The sequence below is a fragment of the Coregonus clupeaformis genome, chromosome 31 (genome assembly GCF_020615455.1).
Source record: "Coregonus clupeaformis isolate EN_2021a chromosome 31, ASM2061545v1, whole genome shotgun sequence".
Taxonomy (NCBI): domain Eukaryota; kingdom Metazoa; phylum Chordata; class Actinopteri; order Salmoniformes; family Salmonidae; genus Coregonus; species Coregonus clupeaformis.
In genome coordinates this window covers 26,058,464-26,079,763 of record NC_059222.1, presented here as the reverse complement: position 1 = coordinate 26,079,763, position 21,300 = coordinate 26,058,464, and the positions used below count along the sequence as shown (strand labels likewise).

Here is a 21,300-nt window from a genome sequence, read left to right as displayed (position 1 = left end):
CAAGGTGCTCACTCCAAAGTGCATTGGTCTCGGCAGCAACACAATCGGCTGATCTTCTTTTCCCAGGGCTAATCCAGCTTTATAGGGTATTCTCCATGCACGTTATAGGAGTCATGAGGACTGTCTACCCCAAGGTTCTTCAAGTTAATCCTGTGTCTCTACTGTATATCAATGTGCTATTCCATTTCAAAGGTAGTGGGTAAATTTGTTATATTCAGTGGGCAAGTTTAAAGAATGTGACAAGATTCCCACAGACTTTGATGAATGCCTTTATTTTGTTAACATGTTACATCTTATGACACGTACATACAGTAGAATTTGTTTCATCAGACATCAAATGTCAAATTCTAATCTCTCAGTGATAACTCAATAGAATTAGTAGATTAAATGTACGCGCATAATAGATTGTCACTCCCATACTGCTTATACTGTTCGCCTTATCCCATTGTGGAGCCCTGATCCAAGCAGCTTGCCCTGCCTAGCAGCTATAGGAACAGAGATTCAGAGAATCCATTTAAGATGCAGAGTGGCTGTCAAAGCCACCCTCATTGGATTACTGCTCTTGATTGATTTTCCATTGATTTAGTGAGGGCACGTTGCATAAGCAAAGAAGTCAAACTTTGCCTGCCCTGTGTTTCCTGCTTACGGCTACTATCGGATGTCTCCATAGATGTCTTGGCCACCTGTTACAGTAGGTCAAAAGGAGATTGCTTGGCAGGATTTCTAAGGAGTTTTTCTTTATGGGAACCCCATTGCAATTCAGTTGGATTCATCAATTCACTTTCTCAATGTTGCTTAAGTTAATTTCACACTGGTCCTCTAATAAGCCCCAAATAGTCAAACAAAGAGAAGAGGAGCTTTGGCCTGACTGAGGCCACATTGCAGGCTTGTATCCATAAAACAAACATGATGCCCTTCACACACAGTAGATGTAAGACTTCGGTAGCTTGCTTTATCTACAGTAAGTAGGGTATTTAAAGTTTCAAGCTGTGCAGATCTCGAAAGCTGACTGACTCAATCCCTTCAAATCATTTTATGGTCAGGTACCTGAAGATATTTATGACACTGATGGAACATTTCCTAGGCTTGCCTCCTAATAGCAAGTAAAAAATTGTTTTTGGAATTGTAGGTTTAATTTTTACATATTTTACATTTATGTGATTAACTACATTTCTTTGGAGCATAAACATACATGATACAGTAGCATAATCTCAATTTTTGAAAGATTATTGAATTGCAATTTATGATACATCAATATATTATCATCATATATTACATTTTCAAGTTATTGGGAAAATGTGCAGTTTAAAATTGTACGCAAAGTTTGCAATGGATACCTGATGCTCAAATGTGACTACGAACCATATCAGTTCATACAATCTAAAGACTTAGCCATTGAAGTGACTCAGCTCCATTCTTAAAATACATAAAGTAGAAAACCTCTGACAATCAAAAAATATATACTTTGCATATTAACATAAATATACCATCACAAGGCTCAGGAGTGTGTACACATTTTGAGCATTGCTATTATATTACCCCTCGGTAAAGTCAATTGTCATTTGCTAAAACAGCAAGTTTGCCTTTTAAGTTTTAGTTATGGGAAGAGGCTTGTGCTCTTACAGTAAATAATTCTAAATAAACAGTGTCTGCCTTTCTACAGAATTTGGTTGTGTTATTTGCCTACTCATATTTGTTCTTAAAATTCCTGAGATGAGTATTCAAATATCAAACAGTATTCCTGTGCTAATAAAACAGCTCAGTTATAAAAGTTTGTCCACTGAACTGTCACCCTAATATCTTTATGGATCATCAGAGTATGGATAAACATGTACAGGTAGTTATTTCCCAAAGCAGAATACATGTCTAAATAAATTAAAATACATTATATGCCATTTGGTAGATGTTAAGATGTAATGTTTGTTTCATTACTTGGATTATGTTAGTTGTCGATAAAGTCGTACCTATAGTTAGTTATCTGTGAAAGATATGCTCTACTTTAAGTGTGCTGTCAAGATATGGTAATGCACCAGCTGCTGGTATATCTGCGATGAGTGTGTTGATCCATCAGGATTGACTTATCAAGTCCTGAGAATGAGAGGAAGCGATCAAGTCAGTCCACACAGGGACACAACTTCACACTGTCTACCCACTGACTGCTTGCTGCGCCCAGGGATCCTCCGCCACACGGCCAGGACTGGGGCACACTCCAGGGGGTTAGGCGATGGTGCAGGTCTTGGATTTCCCTCCTTCTGCTGCCTCCTCTGCTGTTCAAACAGAATGCAAGACAGCAAGCAGCAACAACATACATAGCAAGACAAATCAAATGTTTGATTGATTTGAGTTCATAGCAAGACAGCTATCAGCAAGATAAAGAGAAAGAAGATGGTCTTAGTATGTCGATGGCTTAACTAAGGTAACCTCAGGGGAGGACTGGCATTTGCCTGAAATGCCAGATGGGCTGGTCTATTCTCAGCCCTGTCAAACATTTTTCACCCTGTCTAAAAAATGGTCCAGTGGCCTGCTGGACCACTGGTGGCGTGGCATATGTGTGCATGGAAAAGCCTCAGGCACTGTGTCTAAAAGAATGGTAGGCTATTTTCCGGTAATGCTATTTCTTGGGAGATTGTACAATAGCTTCTTCTTAAGTTCTGAATTCTGATTCAATTCTTGAATTTAAATTGAATTGGCCACAATATAATATAATTTATATTAAAGTGGAAATCAGCAGTTGAAACAATAACAAAGTGTATACCCCGCCCCTGTTTCGGTAAAAAGCTGAGGGATGGGGCTGGAGAAATGTTACCACTCTGAAAATCATAAACCGAGCTATGGATGCAAGGACTGACAATCTATGATATCACAATTATACTTTTAACCATGTTTTGAGGCTATGTAGTGTTTGTTTACATTTACTTTGTTTACAAACATTGGAGTAAAGCAAGCTTATATTTTGGGTTCTGATGGCGTACGACAGTTGAACTAAGCTCATAAGGCATTTATAAGTTAAATTCTTCAAGAATCAATGGGTATGTATAATTAATTTATAAGTGCACAAATGGATGTTGCAACTACAAATTTCCCCTTTAAAGAAAGTATAATTTAATTCAATAAAATTAAAATGGTTAATGTCTTCTATATGTCACTATATCACTTTATTAATCACCCTTTGGGGGATTAATAAAGTACTACACTACATGACAAAGGTATGTGGACACCTGCTCTTCGAACATTTCATTCCAAAATCATGGTCATTAATATGGAGTTGGTCCCTCTTTGCTACTATAACAGCCTCCACTCTTCTGGGAAGGCTTTCCACTAGATGTTGGAACATTGCTGCGGGGACTTGCTTCCATTCAGCCACAACAGTATTAGTGAGGTCAGGCACTGATGTTGGGCGATTAGGCCTGGCTCGCAGTCGGCATACCAATTCATCCCAAAGGTGTTCGATGGGGTTGAGGTCAGGGCTCTGTGCAGGCCAGTCAAGCTCTTCCACACCGATCTCGACAATGTCAATGTACAGTTGAAGTCGGAAGTTGACATACACTTAGGTTGGAGTCATTAAAACATTTCTTGTTAACAAACTATAGTTTTGGCAAGTCGGTTAGGACATCTATTTTGTGCATGACACAAGTACTTTTTCCAACAATTGTTTACAGACAGATTATTTCACTTATAATTCACTGTATCACAATTCCAATGGGTCAGAAGTTTACATACACTAAGTTGACTGTGCCTTTAAACAGCTTGGAAAATTCCAGAAAATTATGTCATGGCTTTAGAAGCTTCTGATAGGCTAATTGACATCATTTGAGTCAATTGGAGGTGTACCTGTGGATGTATTTCAAGGCCTACCTTCAAACTTAGTGCCTCTTTGCTTGACATCATGGGAAAATCTAAAGAAATAAGCCAAGACCTCAGAAAAAAAATGGTAGACCGCCACAAGTCTGGTTAATACTTGGGAGTTATTTCCAAACGCCTGAAGGTATCACGTTAATCTGTACAAACAATAGTACGCAAGTATAAACACCATGGGACCACGCAGCCGTTATACCGCTCAGGAAGGAGACACGTTCTGTTTCCTAGAGATGAACGTACTTTGGTGCGAAAAGTGCAAATCAATCCCAGAACAACAGCAAAGGACCTTGTGAAGATGCTGGAGGAAACAGGTAAAAAAGTATCTATATCCACAGTAAAACGAGTCCTATATCGACATCACCTGAAAGGCCGCTCAGCAAGGAAGAAGCCACTGCTCCAAAACCGCCATAAAAAAGCCAGACTACAGTTTGCAACTGCACATGGAGACAAAGATCGTACTTTTTGGAGAAATGTCCTCTGGTCTGATGAAACAAAAATATAACTGTTTGGCCTTAATGACCATCGTTATGTTTGGAGGAAAAAGGGGGTTACTTGCAAGCCGAAGAAAACCATCCCAACCATGAAGCACAGCGGTGGCAGCATCATACTGTGTGGGTGCTTTGCTGCAGGAGGGACTGGTGCACTTCACAAAATAGATGGCATCATGAGGAAGGAAAATTATGTGGATATATTGAAGCAACATCTCAAGACATCAGTCAGGAAGTTAAAGCTTGGTCGCAAATGGGTCTTCCAAATGGACAATGACCCCAAGTATACTTCCAAAGTTGTGGCAAAATGGCTTAAGGACAACAAAGTCAAGGTATTGGAGTGGCCATCACAAAGCCCTGACCTCAATCCTATAGGAGATTTGTGGGCAGAACTGAAAAAGCGTGTGCAAGCAAGGAGGCCTACAAACCTGACTCAGTTACGCCAGCACTGCCAGGAGGAATGGGCCAAAATTCACCCACCTTATTGTGGGAAGCTTGTGGAAGGCTACCCGAAACGTTTCACCCAAGTTAAACAATTTAAAGGCAATGCTACCAAATACTAATTGAGTGTATGTAAACTTCTGCCCCACTGGGAATGTGATGAAATAAATAAAAGCTGAAATAAATCATTCTCTCTACTATTATTCTGACATTTCACATTCTTAAAATAAAGCGGTGATCCTAACTGACCTAAGACAGGGAATTTTACTAGGATTAAATGTCAGGAATTGTGAAAAACTGAGTTTAAATGTATTTGGCTAAGGTGTATTTAAACTTCCGACTTCAACTGTATGCTGTAGCGTTAAGATTTCCCTTCGCTGGAACTAAGGGGCCTAGCCCAAACCATGAAAAACAGCCCCAGACCATTATTCCTCCTCCATCAAACTTTACAGTTGGCACTATGCATTTGGGCAGGTAATGTTCTTCTGGCATCCGCCAAAGCCAGATTCATCCGTCGGACTGCCAGATGGAGAAGCATGATTAATCACCCCAGAGAACGCATTTCCACTGCTCCAGAGTCCAATGGCGGCGAGCTTTACACCACTCCAGCCGACACTTGGCATTGTGTATGGTGATCTTAGGCTTGTGTGCAGCTGCTCGACCATGGAAACCCATTTCATAAAACTACCAACAAACAGTTATTGTTCTGAAGTTAATTCCAGAGGCAGTTTGGAACTCGGTAGTGAGTGATGCAACTGAGGACAGACGATTTTTACGCGCTCCGCACTCCAGTACTCAGCGATCCCGTTCTGTGAGCTTGTGTGGCCTACCACTTTGTGGCTGAGCCATTGTTGCGCCTAGACGTTTCCACTTCACAATAACAGCACATACAGTTGACCGGGGCAGCTCTAGCAGGACAGAAATGTGATGAACTGACTTGTTGGAAAGGTTGCATCCTATGAAGGTGCCACGTTGAAAGTCACTGAGCTCTTCAGTAAGGCCATTCTACTGCCAATGTTTGTCTATGGAGATTGCATGGCTGTGTGCTCGATTTTATACACCTGTCAGCAACGGGTGTGGTTGGAATAGCAGAATCCACTAATTTGAAGGGGTGTCCACATACCTTTGTATATATAGTGTATCTTATCTTATACAAATGTTTATTTTGACATATGGTGACCAATACTATGTAAACATACACTGAGTGCACAAAACATTAGGAACAACTGCTCTTTCCATGACATAAACTGACCAAGTGAATCCAGGTGAAATCTATGATCCCTATTGATGTCACTTGTTAAATCCACTTCAATCAGTGTAGATCAAGGGGAGGAGACAGGTTAAATATGTTTTTTTAAGCCTTGAGACAATTGAGACATGGATTGTGCATGTATGCCATTCAGAGGGTGAATGGGCAAGACAAAAGATTTGCCTTTGAACGGGGTATGGTAGTAGGTGCCAGGTGCACTGGTTTGAGTGTGTCAAGAACTGCAACGCTGCTGGGTTTTCCACGCTCAACAGTTTCCCATGTTGGAGTCAACATGGGCCAGCATCCCTGTGGAACGCTTTCAACACCTTGTAGAGTCCATACCCCAATGAATTGAGTCAGTTCTGAGGGCAAATGGGGGTGCAACTCAATATTAGGAAGGTGTTCCTAATGTTTTGTACACTCTTGTTAAATTCAATTCTAAATAGAATTTCAATTCATTGGTTGAATTGAATTAAATTCAAAATTGACTCCAACCCTGATTTCTTGGCTGAGACCTGACTGTATTTCAAATGTTACCTGCAGGTGCTTCAAGCTTCTTTTTCTCTTCCTCAATGGCCGCCATCTTGGCGGCGTGGATGTCGGCCAGCTCTTTCCAGTTCTTTAGGTTGTTGTTCAGCCCATCAAACATCGGGGTGATCTCTACGTGGAACCTCGAGAATTCCTGCACACAAGTAGGCCCCATTATTGCAAGCATTCACATGCCCGGGACTGTCACTCAACCTGACATATTCCTTATGGTGCAAACATTTCTGCTGTGGAGTTCAGCGGGTGCACACTTGGAGATGGATAGGCCTACTGGTCAGTCAGGTGGTCTAAACTGGATGACCTACTCACTGAAGATGACAGAGATGGTTCACAGAGAAACTGATCTCATCTATTTTTCTAAGGATGATTCCGTTTACAAAAATAATTGATAGAACATTATACCTAATGACAAATAACACAAGCTGAATTCTTTCAAATCAACAGATCAGAATTAATGAAGAAACTAAATAGGGCTTGGTTGAGCTTCAACCAGCCAGGCAGTTACCTTGTATACGAACGCACACACAAACTGAATGAAACCGCACTGCATCTTGGGTAACTCTGCTGCACAGTTTCTGTCCATCATGGGCTGAGGAACAATGAAAGAAATGGGGAAGATCAAATCAAACAGAGAACTAACAGAAATGTGTGATTACTCTATAAATACATATTGTAAAGAAACAGCGGTTTTCTTCACAAACTCACAATGGGTTGCTGATCGAGAACGGTCCTTTCCAAGTCACCTTGCTCCCAGAACTCAGCTGCGACCATTAGAGCCACCTAGGAGGTAGAGAATTCACAGCAAAGAATGTATCAATACTAATCTAAACCTCAGAGCATCTTGTGGTCTATATTGTTTTGAGGGAATTGGGCAAAGTTTTTTTTTCTTCTGCTGTGTTGTTTTGTTTCATGACATGGTGGACAGATATAGTATCCACCTTGCTCTGGACCTCCCATGGTTTGGTGATGGCAGACAAGTCACAACCTGTCATCATCATGGCCCTGATACACAAGAAGGGACAGTATTGTTATATTAATTAATATTATGCAAGAAACCGAGAACTGTGACAATGTGCACTTTAAGAAAAGTGGACAACTGCCACAAGTGTAGCAAACCCCCGAGATGGCGGACAGAAGAACATTCCTACTCACATGATAATTTCCTTCCTGATGGCATTGTTGGCAATATGCTCGATTTTATCCTTCTCGGTTTCCATTGGCTCAGTGGCGTTCACAATGTTCTGGAACATTGTTCTTTTTCTGGGGACCAACAGTCAAGTTAGGACATTGCACAAAAATGATACTGATTCAGTATATTTAAAAGCAGCTATATCGGAGACCATAACAATTGTAAAAACCCACTTGAAGTACAAGGCCAGATCAGTGGCAATGATGCAGACGTCAAACAAGTGCTGTACAGTTTCAAACTGGCGCTTCTGGAGATTCACAAAGATGTTCAGGCTCTGACGGGGGAGTAGAGAAAAAGGTAAGAGTTCAACTCCCACAATGACCTTGTATGCAAATGCTGGTCAAAAGTAGTTCACTATATACGGGTAGCGGGTAGCATTGCTTTGCTTTTCCATGCTTGCTTTGCTCTGCTTTCCCTTATTTTGCTCTGCTCTGCCTTGTGTTGCTCTGCCTTGCATGCTACCTCAGGGAGTGACGCCACTGCCCCACGCGATTCTCGGGCTCAGCTGGCTCCGACTGACAGCACCCGGTTAGGGCCCCCACCCAGGGTTACAGGAAAACGTAGGGTAGACTGGGCTCTCAAACCCTGGTGGGCAGCCAGTCCAGGAGATGGACAACTCCAATTACAAAGCCACAAGTCCTCAACGCCTGGCCAGGCGGATACAGGAGTCCCATCTCCCAAACGTCTGGAAAGGCGGATGAAGGCGGCAACTGATAACTGATGAATTGTATGCACTCACTACTGTAAGTCGCTCTGGATAAGAGCGTTTGCAAAATGACTCAAATGTAATAGGGAATAGGGTGCCATTTTGGCCACAGCCTTAACAGGAGTCAGTGTCTCTAACCTCCTCAGCCATGAGCGTCTTGCTGTACTCCAGATGGTGCCTCTCCATGATGGAGGATCCGTGCAGTTTGGCTAAAGGCGATCCACTCCTGCAAGTCAGAGAGGGGTAACACAATCGTTAGACCCCAAACAACACATTCCAAACCAATAACAGACAACTAAACAGTGATTATTTAGGGAGTGCTTTGAGTTCTCATAGGTAAACGGAGGTGGTCTTACTTTGTCTGGTATAAGTTGTTGGTCCCCCTGTGGTCAATATCGTGGCAGAATGCAGCAGCCACCATGGCAAAGGCATCCAGGTCAGAGTAATATTTCCTCAGCCTGCCAGTCTGTGGAGCAAAAGGGTGGGCTGATTCATGATCAAACAAAATGGGAGGGGTGGGGTGATCCACTATTGAACAAAATGGGTGTGTGAGGTGATCGATCCTTTATCAAACAAAACGGGGTTATCTCCCTGACCTACATTAGTGGGTAGCCTTTGGTTGGCAGCAAAAATGTTTCTCTAAACAATTAGGAACTTTGAACTACTCTTCTTTTGGTGATTTTATGCACAGTTATTCTGTACAATCTACACTTAGCCATGTACAGTGCTGTAAAAATAATTTGCCCCTTTGTTAATTAAATAAATAAAACATATTTTTTTGATATTTGTAAACCAGGTTCCCTTTATTTAATATTGCATTTTGGTTGAAGATCTGATAACATTCAATATAAAAAATATGCAAAAATAGAGAAAATCAGAAAGGGGGCAAATACTTTTTCACGGCACTGTAGGTATCAGGTGATAGTATTGGTACTGTAGGAGTAAAGGGACTCACCTGTAGAAGACAGAACATGGTCTGGCCCACGTTGAAGCCGTGTCTCCAGTTGTGGTAGGTGATGTCACGGTAACCTTTCCGGACAGTGTACATCCAACGGGTCAGGGTCTGGTTGTACATGGGAAGAGGAAACAATTAGACATGAGGGACACTTTACCAATGATCTATATCAATGGTTCCCAATCTTTTTTGGTTACTGTACCACCAACAGAATTTGGCTCTGCCTGGAGTACCCCTGAAGTACCCCCTCATGTGCATTTTACCAGTAGGCCTATGCCTCATGAGTCTTCTCAAGTACCCCTGGTTAGGAAACACTGATCTATATGACCAAACCAGTAGGACATGGCCTTGTATTTGGAAAATATTACGCTCGACAAAATTAATTAGATACAGAAAAGGCAAAAGCTTAGTTAATGTATTGAGTCATGTACAGTACATACATTACATGCATTCTGGGGAATGTATAATGCTGAGGTTACAACAAAATAAATACAGTACCAGTCAAAAGTTTGGACACACCTACTCATTCCAGGGTTTTTCTTTATTTTTACTATTTTCTACATTGTAGAATAATAGTGAAGACATCAAAACTATGGAATAACACATATGGAATTATGTAGTAAAAGTGTTAAACGAATCTAAATATATGTTATATTTGAGATTCTTCAAAGTAGCCACCCTTTGCCTTGATGACAGCTTTGCACACTCTTGGCATTCTCTCAACCAGCTGTATGAGGTAGTCACCTGGAATGCATTTCAATTAACAGGTGTTCCTTCTTAAAAGTTAATTTGTGTAATGTCTTTGCCTCTTAATGCCTTTGAGCCAATCAGTTGTGTTGTGACAAGGTAGGGGTGGTACACAGAAGATAGCCCTATTTGGTAAAAGACCAAGTCCATATTATGGAAAGAACAGCTCAAATAAGCAAAGAGAAACGACAGTCCATAATTACTTTAAGACATGAAGGTCAGTCAATCTGGAAAATTTCAAGAACTTTGAAAGTTTCTTCAAGTGCACTCGCAAAAACCATCAAGCGCTATGATGAAACTGGCTCTCATGAGGACCGCCACAGGAAAGGAAGACCCAGAGTTACCTCTGCTGCAGAGGATAAGTTCATTAGAGTTAACTGCAAGTAACAGACACATCTCAACATCAACTGTTCAGAGGAGACTGCGTGAATCAGGCCTTCATGGTCGAATTGCTGCAAAGAAACCACTACTAAAGGACACCAATAAGAAGAAGAGGCTTGCTTGGGCCAAAAAACACGAGCAATGGACATTAGACTGGTGGAAATCTGTCCTTTGGTCTGATGAGGAGGAGGAGGTGTGATGGTGTGGGGGTGCTTTGCTGGTGACACTGTCAGTGATTTATTTAGAATTCAAGGCACACTTAACCAGCATGGCTACCACAGCATTCTGCAGCAATACGCCATCCCATCTGGTTTGTGCTTAGTTGGACTATCATTTGTTTTTCAACAGGACAATGACCCAAAACACACCTCCAGGCTGTGTAAGGGCTATTTGACCAAGAAGGAGAGTAATGGAGTGCTGCATCAGATGACCTGGCCTCCACAATCACCCGACCTCAACCCAATTGAGATGGTTTGGGATGAGTTGCACCGCAGAGTGAAAGAAAAGCAGCCAACAAGTGCTCAGCATTTGTGGGAACTCCTTCAAGACTGTTGGGAAAGCATTCCAGGGGAAGCTGGTTGAGAGAATGCCAAGAGTATGCAAATCTAAACCTGTCATCAAGGCAAAAGGTGGCTACTTTGAAGAATCTCAAATATAAAATATATTTTGATTTGTTTAACACTGTTTTGGTTACTACATGTGTTATTTCATAGTTTTGATGTTTTCACTATTATTCTACAATGTAGAAAATAGTCAAAATAAAGAAAAACCCTTGAATGAGTAGGTGTGTCCAAGCTTTTGACTGGTACTGTACATCTAAATAAACATGATTGTTTTACTAGCCAGGGTCTTCAGGACTGACCTCTGCGGGCACTTTGAACTTCTCCACCACATTCAGCTCAAAGAAGCAGCGAATTCCACACATGATTAGGCCGTGCTCTGTCACAGGGAAGTCACTGAAGGAGAACAGCAGCAGGTCCACGTCTACGGCCACAGGGCAGTTTGATCTCTACAGAAGAGCAAAATAATAACCATATTTATTTATTGATTAATTGATTTCCGAATGACCGTACTGCTGAGTCCACTTTCACAGGCATTATTATAGTATTATTAGCATGTTCATATCTTCCTGTTCTGCGTTTGGTATCATGCCATTATCCAAGTTGATCATTCAATCACCACTCTGTGCCACATTATCATTGTACCTCTACCCACTTTCACTGACAGTCTTATACATGGTCTTACCAAGAGTTTGTACATCTCTTTCTGGTCACAGTCCTCTGGTTCGGCATCAAACTTCTCCTTTGTGTTCTGTGGAAAGAGAGAAGAGTATCAAAGGTTTGTCCCATGAGGCTATTTTCCTCTGTGAATCTCCACTGTCTATAAGGTCTACAGTCTAACATGTCTCAGGTCTCACCAGGATACTCTGCATTTCGGTGTTGGTGCATCTGGTCTGGCACATGAGCATCTCCTGGGCGATGTCCTTTCTCCACTCCATCCTGTTCAGTCTGTCGTACGTGTCGCAGTTGAGCACCGACCATCCCAGGAACTGGGTGAGGGCCTGGAACAATGCAGACAGGTTTTGACCACATCATGCATTCACATGTAACCCATGACAGAATTTATGAGGGAAGTGGTTGATATGACTGATAGCGAGAAAGAGAGAGAGCGTGGATGTCTATGCACTCACCTCAGTGATCTGTTCGTCGTGCTCATCGAATGGTTTACCATCTTTCCTGTTGAAGAAAGTGGCAATACCCACAATTTCTTCCTTTTTGTTAACAATGGGAAGGGACAAGACGTTCTTGATGACAAAACCTGTTTCATCCACAGCCTCTTTCTGAAAGACAAAACAGCATGAAGTCGATTAGTAAACGCTTTTAGAATTACCCCTAGAATATTGCATTTTAGGGATACAACATCAATCTGAGGGCTGGTGGTCCTCTTCAAATAGCACATGTTGCTGAGGACTCGATATATTGTAACACCAAGGTCATCCTATACTTAATACCATCCATCCAATTGGGGCCCATACTCCTCACCTGGAAGTTGAAGTACTCATCAGCGGCAACGTTCATCATGTTACAAATCTGCAGGGGAAGAAGAAGACATATTTCAGTAAAATCACTCTCTACAGTAGGCCCTACATGCTTGTGGATAGTATATGGCATGTGATTAATGTATGGACTACATGCACTCTTTCACATCAACTTACAAAGCCGTTCTCAGAAACGTAGGTGGGGAGCCCACTGACCAGGGCCCAGTGGTCAACAGGAGGACCCCTACATGGAACAGAGTGAGGGAGTAAGAGAGTGAGTGATAAGTTTTGGTACTTTGAGACTTTATTGTTTCTTCAGAGAGCATAATAATAATAATAATAATGAGTGATTTATAACAAGAAGCTACTGGTATTTACGGTATGACTTTGATTTCCTCTTTGGGTCCTTCTAACAGATAGTCAATAATCTTGTAGAAGATGACTTCCTGCAGACGCACAGAACAACATTCACTGCCTGTGATTGTGCCATAGACAAGGCAGTAGAGAAAAGAGCAGAATGCTTGGCGAGAATCATATCAAAGGAAAATGATATTTACCCTTCCGTCGGGGGTCTTTGGTCCACTGTATGGCGGTACGTCTCCCAGCTTCACTGGCCACTCATCGTAGAACTCCTGCATGAAGAGAGGGAAGACATCAATCAGGACTTCAGTGTATCCATTTAGCAACCACAGAAGGAGCAGATCCAAAATGGTGCCCATATCAAGACAGTGAAAAAACAGCAATATGCCTTAGTATATTATACACTAGTAACAAACCTTCTCTTTGGTCATGTCCAAGAGGCCCACGGAGTATCTTTCACAATTGAGGTAGATTCTCACAGTGTACAGAGCTTTGTGGAACTGTCTCTCAATGTCTGTCAACTCTTCAAACACTTTGCTGGCAGACCACAGAAGTACCTAGTGAAACAAGGGTAGAATAATGGCTATTCATATTTTTTTGGGGAAACTGTTATAATGGTTAACTCATGGATTACATGGTATATCACGGCTTTACAGGAAACTTTAACTGATATAATGATATATTATGATGATCATTAATATATTCCTGATATATTATACCACTCATCTTATCATCTTATTCTTATTTCAGACACTAATAGCAAATTACCTTGATGAACTGTGTCTTTGTATTCAAGGGCCAGCATGATTGACACAGTTGATGGACAGCTCATGTTGAATGATGGGGTTCATTGGGTTCTTACCTGACTCCTCCTGGATTCCACGTTGAACATGTATGCAGTGTGATGCTGCAGGGCAATGACGTGTGCAAAGACCATGTACTTGTTCCAGAGCTGAAAACAAAATCAGATTAAATCAATCATCAGTACAGCAGACAGGCATTCATCTGATGTGATGTCCAGATTACTGATGTCATACATTGAATATGCAGTATTGCCACCTCTCATGATCTAGAGAGCCCCTAACAGTCTTGTGGCAGTATCAATGTGGCTTTTAACCAGTTGAATGATATGGCAAAACTATTATTTCTGCCTAAATAAGACATACCCATACATAATTGTTTTTCATGAGCTGGCCATAAACAACAACTGGTAATGTTGCATAGTTTTAGAAAGGTCTGGAACTCACCTTTCTGGTAAAAATAGTTATTAATTGCTGAGATGTACTAACTTTTGAGGACACAAGCTCAAGTACATAGTACAAATGTAATGAAAATATGAAAAATCATACAGTATATGATTTTCTTCCTGTTTAAAAAAAAGTGGGGCATTAGGGCTTGAAATGACTGAAATGCTTTCTAAATACAGTAACAATCAAATTATAAACGACTTACTATAAGATTTCACATTTCTTATAACTGTAAAATAAATATGATCATACTTCGTGACAGTTAAAGGATTACTATTTTCCAGAAAACTGATCGTTTCAATACCAGGAATAATTCATATTCATCCAAAGAGTCCCCGGGAATACCGCAAAAATTGGAAGTGGCCATTTAAAGCGTTTAAAACCAAGACATGGTCACTATGCCAGGGTTCTCGCCAAATAAGAGGGGCGCTGCGCTACCTTGTGGTCTTGGCTTCACCACTATGTACAGATTTCAGAGCAAATGAAACTGATATTTAGTAATGATAGCGTAACTATCTTTGATCACCAATTACATTGTTGTGAATTGCGAAACAGGCCGTTCCGAGCGCTATCATGTTCCTTAGTAAATTTAGCGCATTTATATGGAAAGCGTTAAAAAAAAAAATTAAATCAATAATTGTATTTTTATATACAAAAATCACATTATTTATATAACAAATTGAATTATTTATATATTTTAAAAAATTATCCATTGAATCCTATGGGGAATTATCGATATCAAACATTCTTGTAGGATTGTAGGATCTTGTCATCCCAATCAGAATCCTATTAGAACTTATTTTCTTGTCTTTGAATTAGATAAATAAATAAATAAATAAATAATTGGTCATTTAGCAGACGCTCTTATCCAGAGCGACTTACAGGAGCAATTAGGGTTAAGTGCCTTGCTCAAGGGCACATCGACAGATTTTTCACCTAGTCGGCTCGGGGATTAGAACCAGCGACCTTTCGGTTACTGGCACAACGCTCTTAACCACTAAGCTACCTGCCGCCCTTGACAATTAGACATTACAATATGACATACAATACTATATACAATGTTACAATAACACAAGATGTTTGGAGGGGGTTCCCCTTAGAATGCACAGAAACGTTACAATCCTTATATGCAAATAAGAAGTAGAAGGAAAAAAATGTTTTAGGTACAGTAACACAAAGATATAAGCATTTCTTTCATTGTATATATATTTGTCAGCTATGCATACAAAAAAGGGAATGCCACCTTTATCCTCTTTATGTTGGGATAGGGAGAGGGAAATAAAAACCGAAAGATAATGAGAACCTCCAACTCCTTCCCTCCCAGGGTTGTACCACCCTCCCTACCTGCCTCCCTCCATCCCTCCCTCCCTCCCTCCCTCCCTCCCTCCCTCCCTCCCAGGGTTGTAGCCCCTCCCCCGCCTCCCCCCTAGAGCTGTTCCCCCGCGGGAAGATGTTTGGGGGTGGGGGTGCTGAGATGTTTTCACAGACGGGGGGGCTGTTTGGCTGTAATGCCACATAGCACACCTTTTTGACACAAATGTAAACAACCTTGCGGGCAATCACAGTACGTTTCACAATGTGTGACACAGATGCAAATGTTTACTCACTTTGTGTCCCTTGGACCTTGGGTGGCAGGGGCTGCACGAAATAGCTACTGGGTAGAGGGGACATTGCCGGCGGTTCCCCACTATAGGGTCACCATCTCAAGTGGCAAGGGTGGCAGTTCAATATTGATTGCTTATGATGGTATTATAGTTCACGTGTCCACTGTCCACCTTCATAGGTAATTGTCTAAGAGGTTTGGAGGGTGGGTGCTCCATAAGTTAAGCAGCCAAGTTAACTAAAGTGTATAGCCAAGTCTTGAGGATAAATCCTTTAGAATGTAATGTAAATATCTATACAATTCCCATCAACAACATTTATAGAAATTGTATAAGAGAAAAAACATTGAAATTCTACAGGATTCCAATACAAGGATCCAATTAGAATCGAATTAGAATCCCATGTGGCTCACTTGGTAGAGCATGGTGCTTGCAATGCCAGGGTTTTGGGTTTGATTCCCACGGGGGACCAGTATGAAAAATGTATGCACTTACTACTGCAAGTCACTCTGGATAAGAGTATCTGCTAAATGACAAAAATGTAATAGAAAACTCCTATCAGATTTTGGAACTGGTCCTATTGGATAAAATCCTATAGGATTGGTTATAAAATCTAATAGGATTTTATTTTGAATTCTAATAGGATTTTTTTATTGGAATCCTATAGGATTGTTTGACCCGGGATATATGGGGCTTTCTGGCACTATAAGACATGGGACCCTAGAATGTTCACAGAGCGCTTTGTACACCAAAATGTCAGTCGGAACCGGTCCAGAACCACCCAAATAGGGGACTTAACATCATGAATTTTGATTACTAGGGTAATGTAGGCTATACAGTATCTGTTTATGTAATGTGCTGTGTGAATTGTACTAATATGTATTAATTGTACATAAAAAAAAAAAAAGTTATTCCCATAATTACTAATACTGAGAAACTTTTCTAAGACTGGTATTTTGCTTTTGAGAGCTCAGGACTTACTTCCTCATCGGCTTTTGAGAATTCTTCGGCCCCAATTTTGTTTAGTGCCATTGCAACACCAAGGCATTCTTTATCAGCCATGATGGGGTATGTGAGCATGTTTTTGGTTTTGTATCCTGTCTGCTTGTCCACAAAATCACTGAAGCGGTTATTCTGGAAGGGAAAAAGAAGAGAGTATATTGGATCAAGACATTAGCTGCATTCACACTACAATAAGCCCAGGGCTAACAGCCTCCTTAGGCCTGGGCTAAGATAATGTTGTGTGAAAAGGCCTATTGAGTACAATTGCAGGTACTGGACAAAAAACGACCCCTGCTTGCTTTGAAATGGCCCAATTCTATTACCATTGTCTCGAAAATAATAAGGACGATTTTCAATCAATGAAAATATCATGGGCTAATCAAATGAGAAAACTTATGGACATACTCTGGCAAAAAAAAAAAGCCTTGATTGGACCCCTTTTTGAATTCTGTAGTTAACTTATACATGTAATATGATGTTCGTCCAGTAATCTACAGTATGTTGACCAATTGCAATTACAGATTTGTCTTTGCAGGTTGGCATTTATTGTCATGAATCTTGTCCTGTAGGCAGCTCTGCAGAGGGGTCCCAATCTGTCACAGCCACAAAGTCACAAATGTAAACCTAACCCCAACCTTAACCACACTGCTTACACTAATGCCTAACCCTAACCTTACTGTAAATTAAGTCCAAAAAGCAGATTTTTGTTTCATTAATTTTTACGATGTAGCCAATTATGACTTTGCAGCTGGCCCATTAAAATAAATCGTCAAGTTCTGCCTCCAGGGCAAGATTCATGACAATAAACGTCAACCTGCTTTCTCTTCAGTCATCCATAGTTTAACATCAACAAACAGCTTTGCAATCATACAACTGGACATTTATGTTTTGAATATGATACAATACATTATCATGATGACATGAACTAAATAATACAAATATATATAATAAATGAATGTATTCAATTAATCAATTAGCAAATCAACCAGATAATGACAGTTGCATGGCTTCTGGAGGTAAAAGCCATTTTCTGCACTACACAGAGGAATAACAGCCATTAAAATCGTAATTGTATTGTAGAAACTAAGTGGTCCACATTAACATTTATAATTAATCCCCAGAGGTGTGGACTCGAGTCATGTGACTTGGACTCGAGTCAGACTCGAGTCATGAATTTGATGACTTCAGACTCGACTCGACAAAATGTACAAAGACTTGCAACTCGACTTGGACTTTAACATCAATGACTCGTGACTTGACTTGGACTTGCGCCTTATGACTCGAGAAGACTTGCTACGAGGACTTGTAATGACTTGCAAAGGCTTGCTAAGAGGACTTGAAATGACTCGAAACTAAAATGTAGGACTTTGGACTCGACTTGAGACTTGATGGCTTTGACTTTTGACTCGACTTGGGACTTGCCTCATCTTTGACTCGACTTGACTCGGGACTCGAGGGCAAAGACTTGAGACTTACTTGGACTTGCATAACAATGACTTTGTCCCACCTCTGTTAATCCCTCATTCCATCATGCATGTAATTTCACTGATACTTGTTGAAGTTGAGTTTACTGTAGACCTAATCAGACCATGAAGTTTGCCTTGGTCAGACTTCTGGACTGAGATAATATATTTTTTTTTCCCAGCTTTATTTAACCAGGTAATCCAGTTGAGAACAAGTTCTCATTTACAACTGCGACCTGGCCATGATAAAGCAAAGCAGTGCGATAAAAACAACAAACACAGAGTTACATATGGAATAAACAAAACAAAACATCAATGCCAGACAACTATTAGGCAACACCTTCAAGAAATTCTTCAAGTGAATTTAACAAAAATAGCAGACAGACAAGAATCATTAAACTTCATGGGCTTAGGCTTTTAGAGACATGCATGAACACTTTATATTTCTTTAATTATCTTCTCAAATCTGCATCAGTTCAAATGTATAACTTATGTGTGAAACAAATGACAATTTTATGAATTTAGATCTGACAAGAACAATTGTGTGTAAATTGCGACTGCTTTTGGACATTTTATGGGCGCTTTGGCTTCTCATGTACACATTTTATACGCGCTTTGGCGGTTGGGCACCTGCTGACAATGGCACTCACCTTTGTAACATCCGGAATGTTTTGCATCTTTTTGGAGTGCGCTGTGTATCCAACTACACCCATATCGATTGGAAACACAATCTCAGCAGTGGGGTTGACGAGGTTCTCCTCGAATTTGGTGGTAGGGGTGACATTGAAGAGCATCGTTGTAAGCTCAGGTATTCCGTTTCTAGATCGAAGATCAAAGTAACTGCACCGGTCGGCGTTCAAAAGCATGCAAACTCTCTGCAGGACCTTGTGCATTGCTTTTTCCATAACGATTTGCGATTGCATTTCTTTGACCAGGTCAAAGATGATGTTGGCCTCCTGAATTTGGGAAACATCTTTGAACGAAGTCGGATCTTTGATCTCGAGATTTTCTGTGAACGCTGTCGCGATCAATTCGGGGCGCACCTTTCTATCAAAGTACTCTTTGGCGAACTGGGGATTGTTCTCCAGGTACTTTTCCACACTATCCTTGTCTCCCATTTTGAATTGTTTGCGTTTCCCTCCCTTCTCTTACAGACGCATCACCCGGGAAAGTCGAAAGGGAAGTGTAAAAGGTGGGTAGTTAGTGGCCTCTGTTTGCGCCAACGTGCATCCTCTGCTGTGGTCCCGGACAAATCACCAACACGTCTGTACTCCGCTACAAAAAGACAGAATGTAGTGGCTTACAGGCTGAAAGGATCAAAGTGTCCTCTAATTAACGTGACGTCATGAAATTAAAGCCCTAAGCTTTCTTAACCTGCTCATCCCAACACAGATCATTTTATATTGGACAATCCAATCGGAGGCAAGGGAGGCAGGTTGTTGGAGCTCTGTCTGCTACTGCAGCTATGGTATAGAAAGTTCATTTTGGTACAAAATGGTTGACTCATCAAATAGACTATCCACCCACTGAGTAGGAAATAGTTGGACAGTTGACCTTGAAGAACAATTCTTCAGTTCCTCACTAAAGTTCCAAGCAAACATTCCAGCCACAGAACTCTCTCTCACAGTGATTTGTGTTTATAAGAATACCCTAAGCTATATTTACAGTCCAAGTGAAGCCAAGTGAGTAATAGCATCAGTGAAGCAATTCAAAAAAGAGCTCAATTAAAACAGTTCCCTTTATAATGTATTTAACCAGCCCATTTTAGGCTTGGTACGGATCAGGTGTGATAAACGTACTGCAGAACAAAAGACACCTAGACACAAGTGTTTTTATGGATGTGTGATTACCACCTCACTAAACTTTGATAAACCTACTGCATTATGTCCACAATGTTGGGAGAAGTATTTGATCTTAATTATCTTAATCTCACTGTTCTCATAGGGCAATCTGGAAGCCTTGCCAAGTGAGGAGAATCAGAGATTTGAGAAAGATGGTCCAAAACATAGGTGTGCTTTTATTACCCTATCACACTGTCTGGCAAGACAGGACAGGGAGAGTTGCCCTGTCTAATTTCACATGTGGGATTAAGACTGCCTCAGGATGTGTTTACGGCAGGTGCGGCCACAGATTTCCCTCAGGCCAAATCCGGCCCGTGAGTGTTATTATTTTATTTTTTTAGCTTTAAAGCAGTATCCAAATCCATCGGATGTAGTGATCACAATATAGTAGCCATATCTAGTAAAACCAAAGTTCCAAAGGCTGGGCCTAATATAGTGTATAAGAGGTCATACTATATGTTTTGTAGTGATTCATATGTTGTTGATGTAAATAATATTTGTCGGTCTGTGGTGTGTAATGAGGAGAAACCAGACACTGCTCTTGACTAATTTATGAAATTGCTTATTCCAGTTACTAATAAGCAAGCAACACTGTTACACATGCACCCATTAAGAAAATGACTATAAAAACTGTTAAATCCCCGTGGATTGATGAGGAATTGAAAAATTATATGGTTGAAAGGGATGAGGCAAAAGGAATGGCAAACAAGTCTGGCTGCACAACCGATTGGCTAACTTACTGCAAATTGAGAAATCATGTGACTAAATTGAATAAAAAGAAGAAGAAACTAGACTATGAAACAAAGATAAATGACATAAATAATTATAGTAAAAAGTTTTGGAGCACCTTAAATGAAATTTTGGGCAAAAAGGCAAACTCATCTCCATCATTCATTGAATCAGATGTCTCATTCATCACAAAACCTACTGATATTGCCAATTACCTTATTGATTTTTTCATTGGCAAGATTAGCAAACCTAGGCATGACATGCCAGCAACAAACATTGACAATACACATCTAAGTATAACTGATCAAATTATGAAAGACAAGCATTGTAATTTTGAATTCCGTAAAGTGAGTGTGGAAGAAGTGAAAAAATAATTGTTGTCAATGAACAATGACAAGCCACCGGGGTCTGACAACTTGGATGGAAAATTACTGAGGATAATAGCGGATAATATTGCCA

The 21,300-nt window shown here is 40.7% G+C and overlaps 1 protein-coding gene across 2 annotated transcripts; it reads right to left on the bottom strand.

The window, feature by feature from the left end:
• Positions 1-252: 252 nt before the first annotated feature.
• On the bottom strand, positions 253-19,542 carry LOC121547309 (cone cGMP-specific 3',5'-cyclic phosphodiesterase subunit alpha'). Of its 2 annotated transcripts, none has more exons than XM_041858504.2 (22): positions 18,922-19,542; positions 16,788-16,940; positions 13,821-13,910; positions 13,375-13,515; positions 13,156-13,230; positions 12,977-13,044; positions 12,776-12,842; positions 12,603-12,650; positions 12,251-12,400; positions 11,978-12,121; positions 11,806-11,871; positions 11,423-11,569; positions 9,433-9,540; positions 8,834-8,943; positions 8,616-8,703; positions 7,945-8,045; positions 7,735-7,842; positions 7,521-7,584; positions 7,288-7,362; positions 7,088-7,171; positions 6,574-6,718; positions 253-2,267 (listed from the first exon to the last, which is right to left on the bottom strand). In XM_041858504.2, exons 1-22 carry the CDS (start codon positions 19,387-19,389, stop codon positions 2,218-2,220), a joined length of 2,550 nt encoding a protein of 849 aa, XP_041714438.1. In that variant the 5' UTR covers positions 19,390-19,542; the 3' UTR covers positions 253-2,217. The 2 variants fall into 2 exon arrangements, with proteins under 2 accessions (XP_041714438.1, XP_041714439.1); XM_041858505.2 differs by having other exon boundaries at positions 253-2,264.
• Between the last annotated feature and the right edge of the window lie 1,758 nt (positions 19,543-21,300).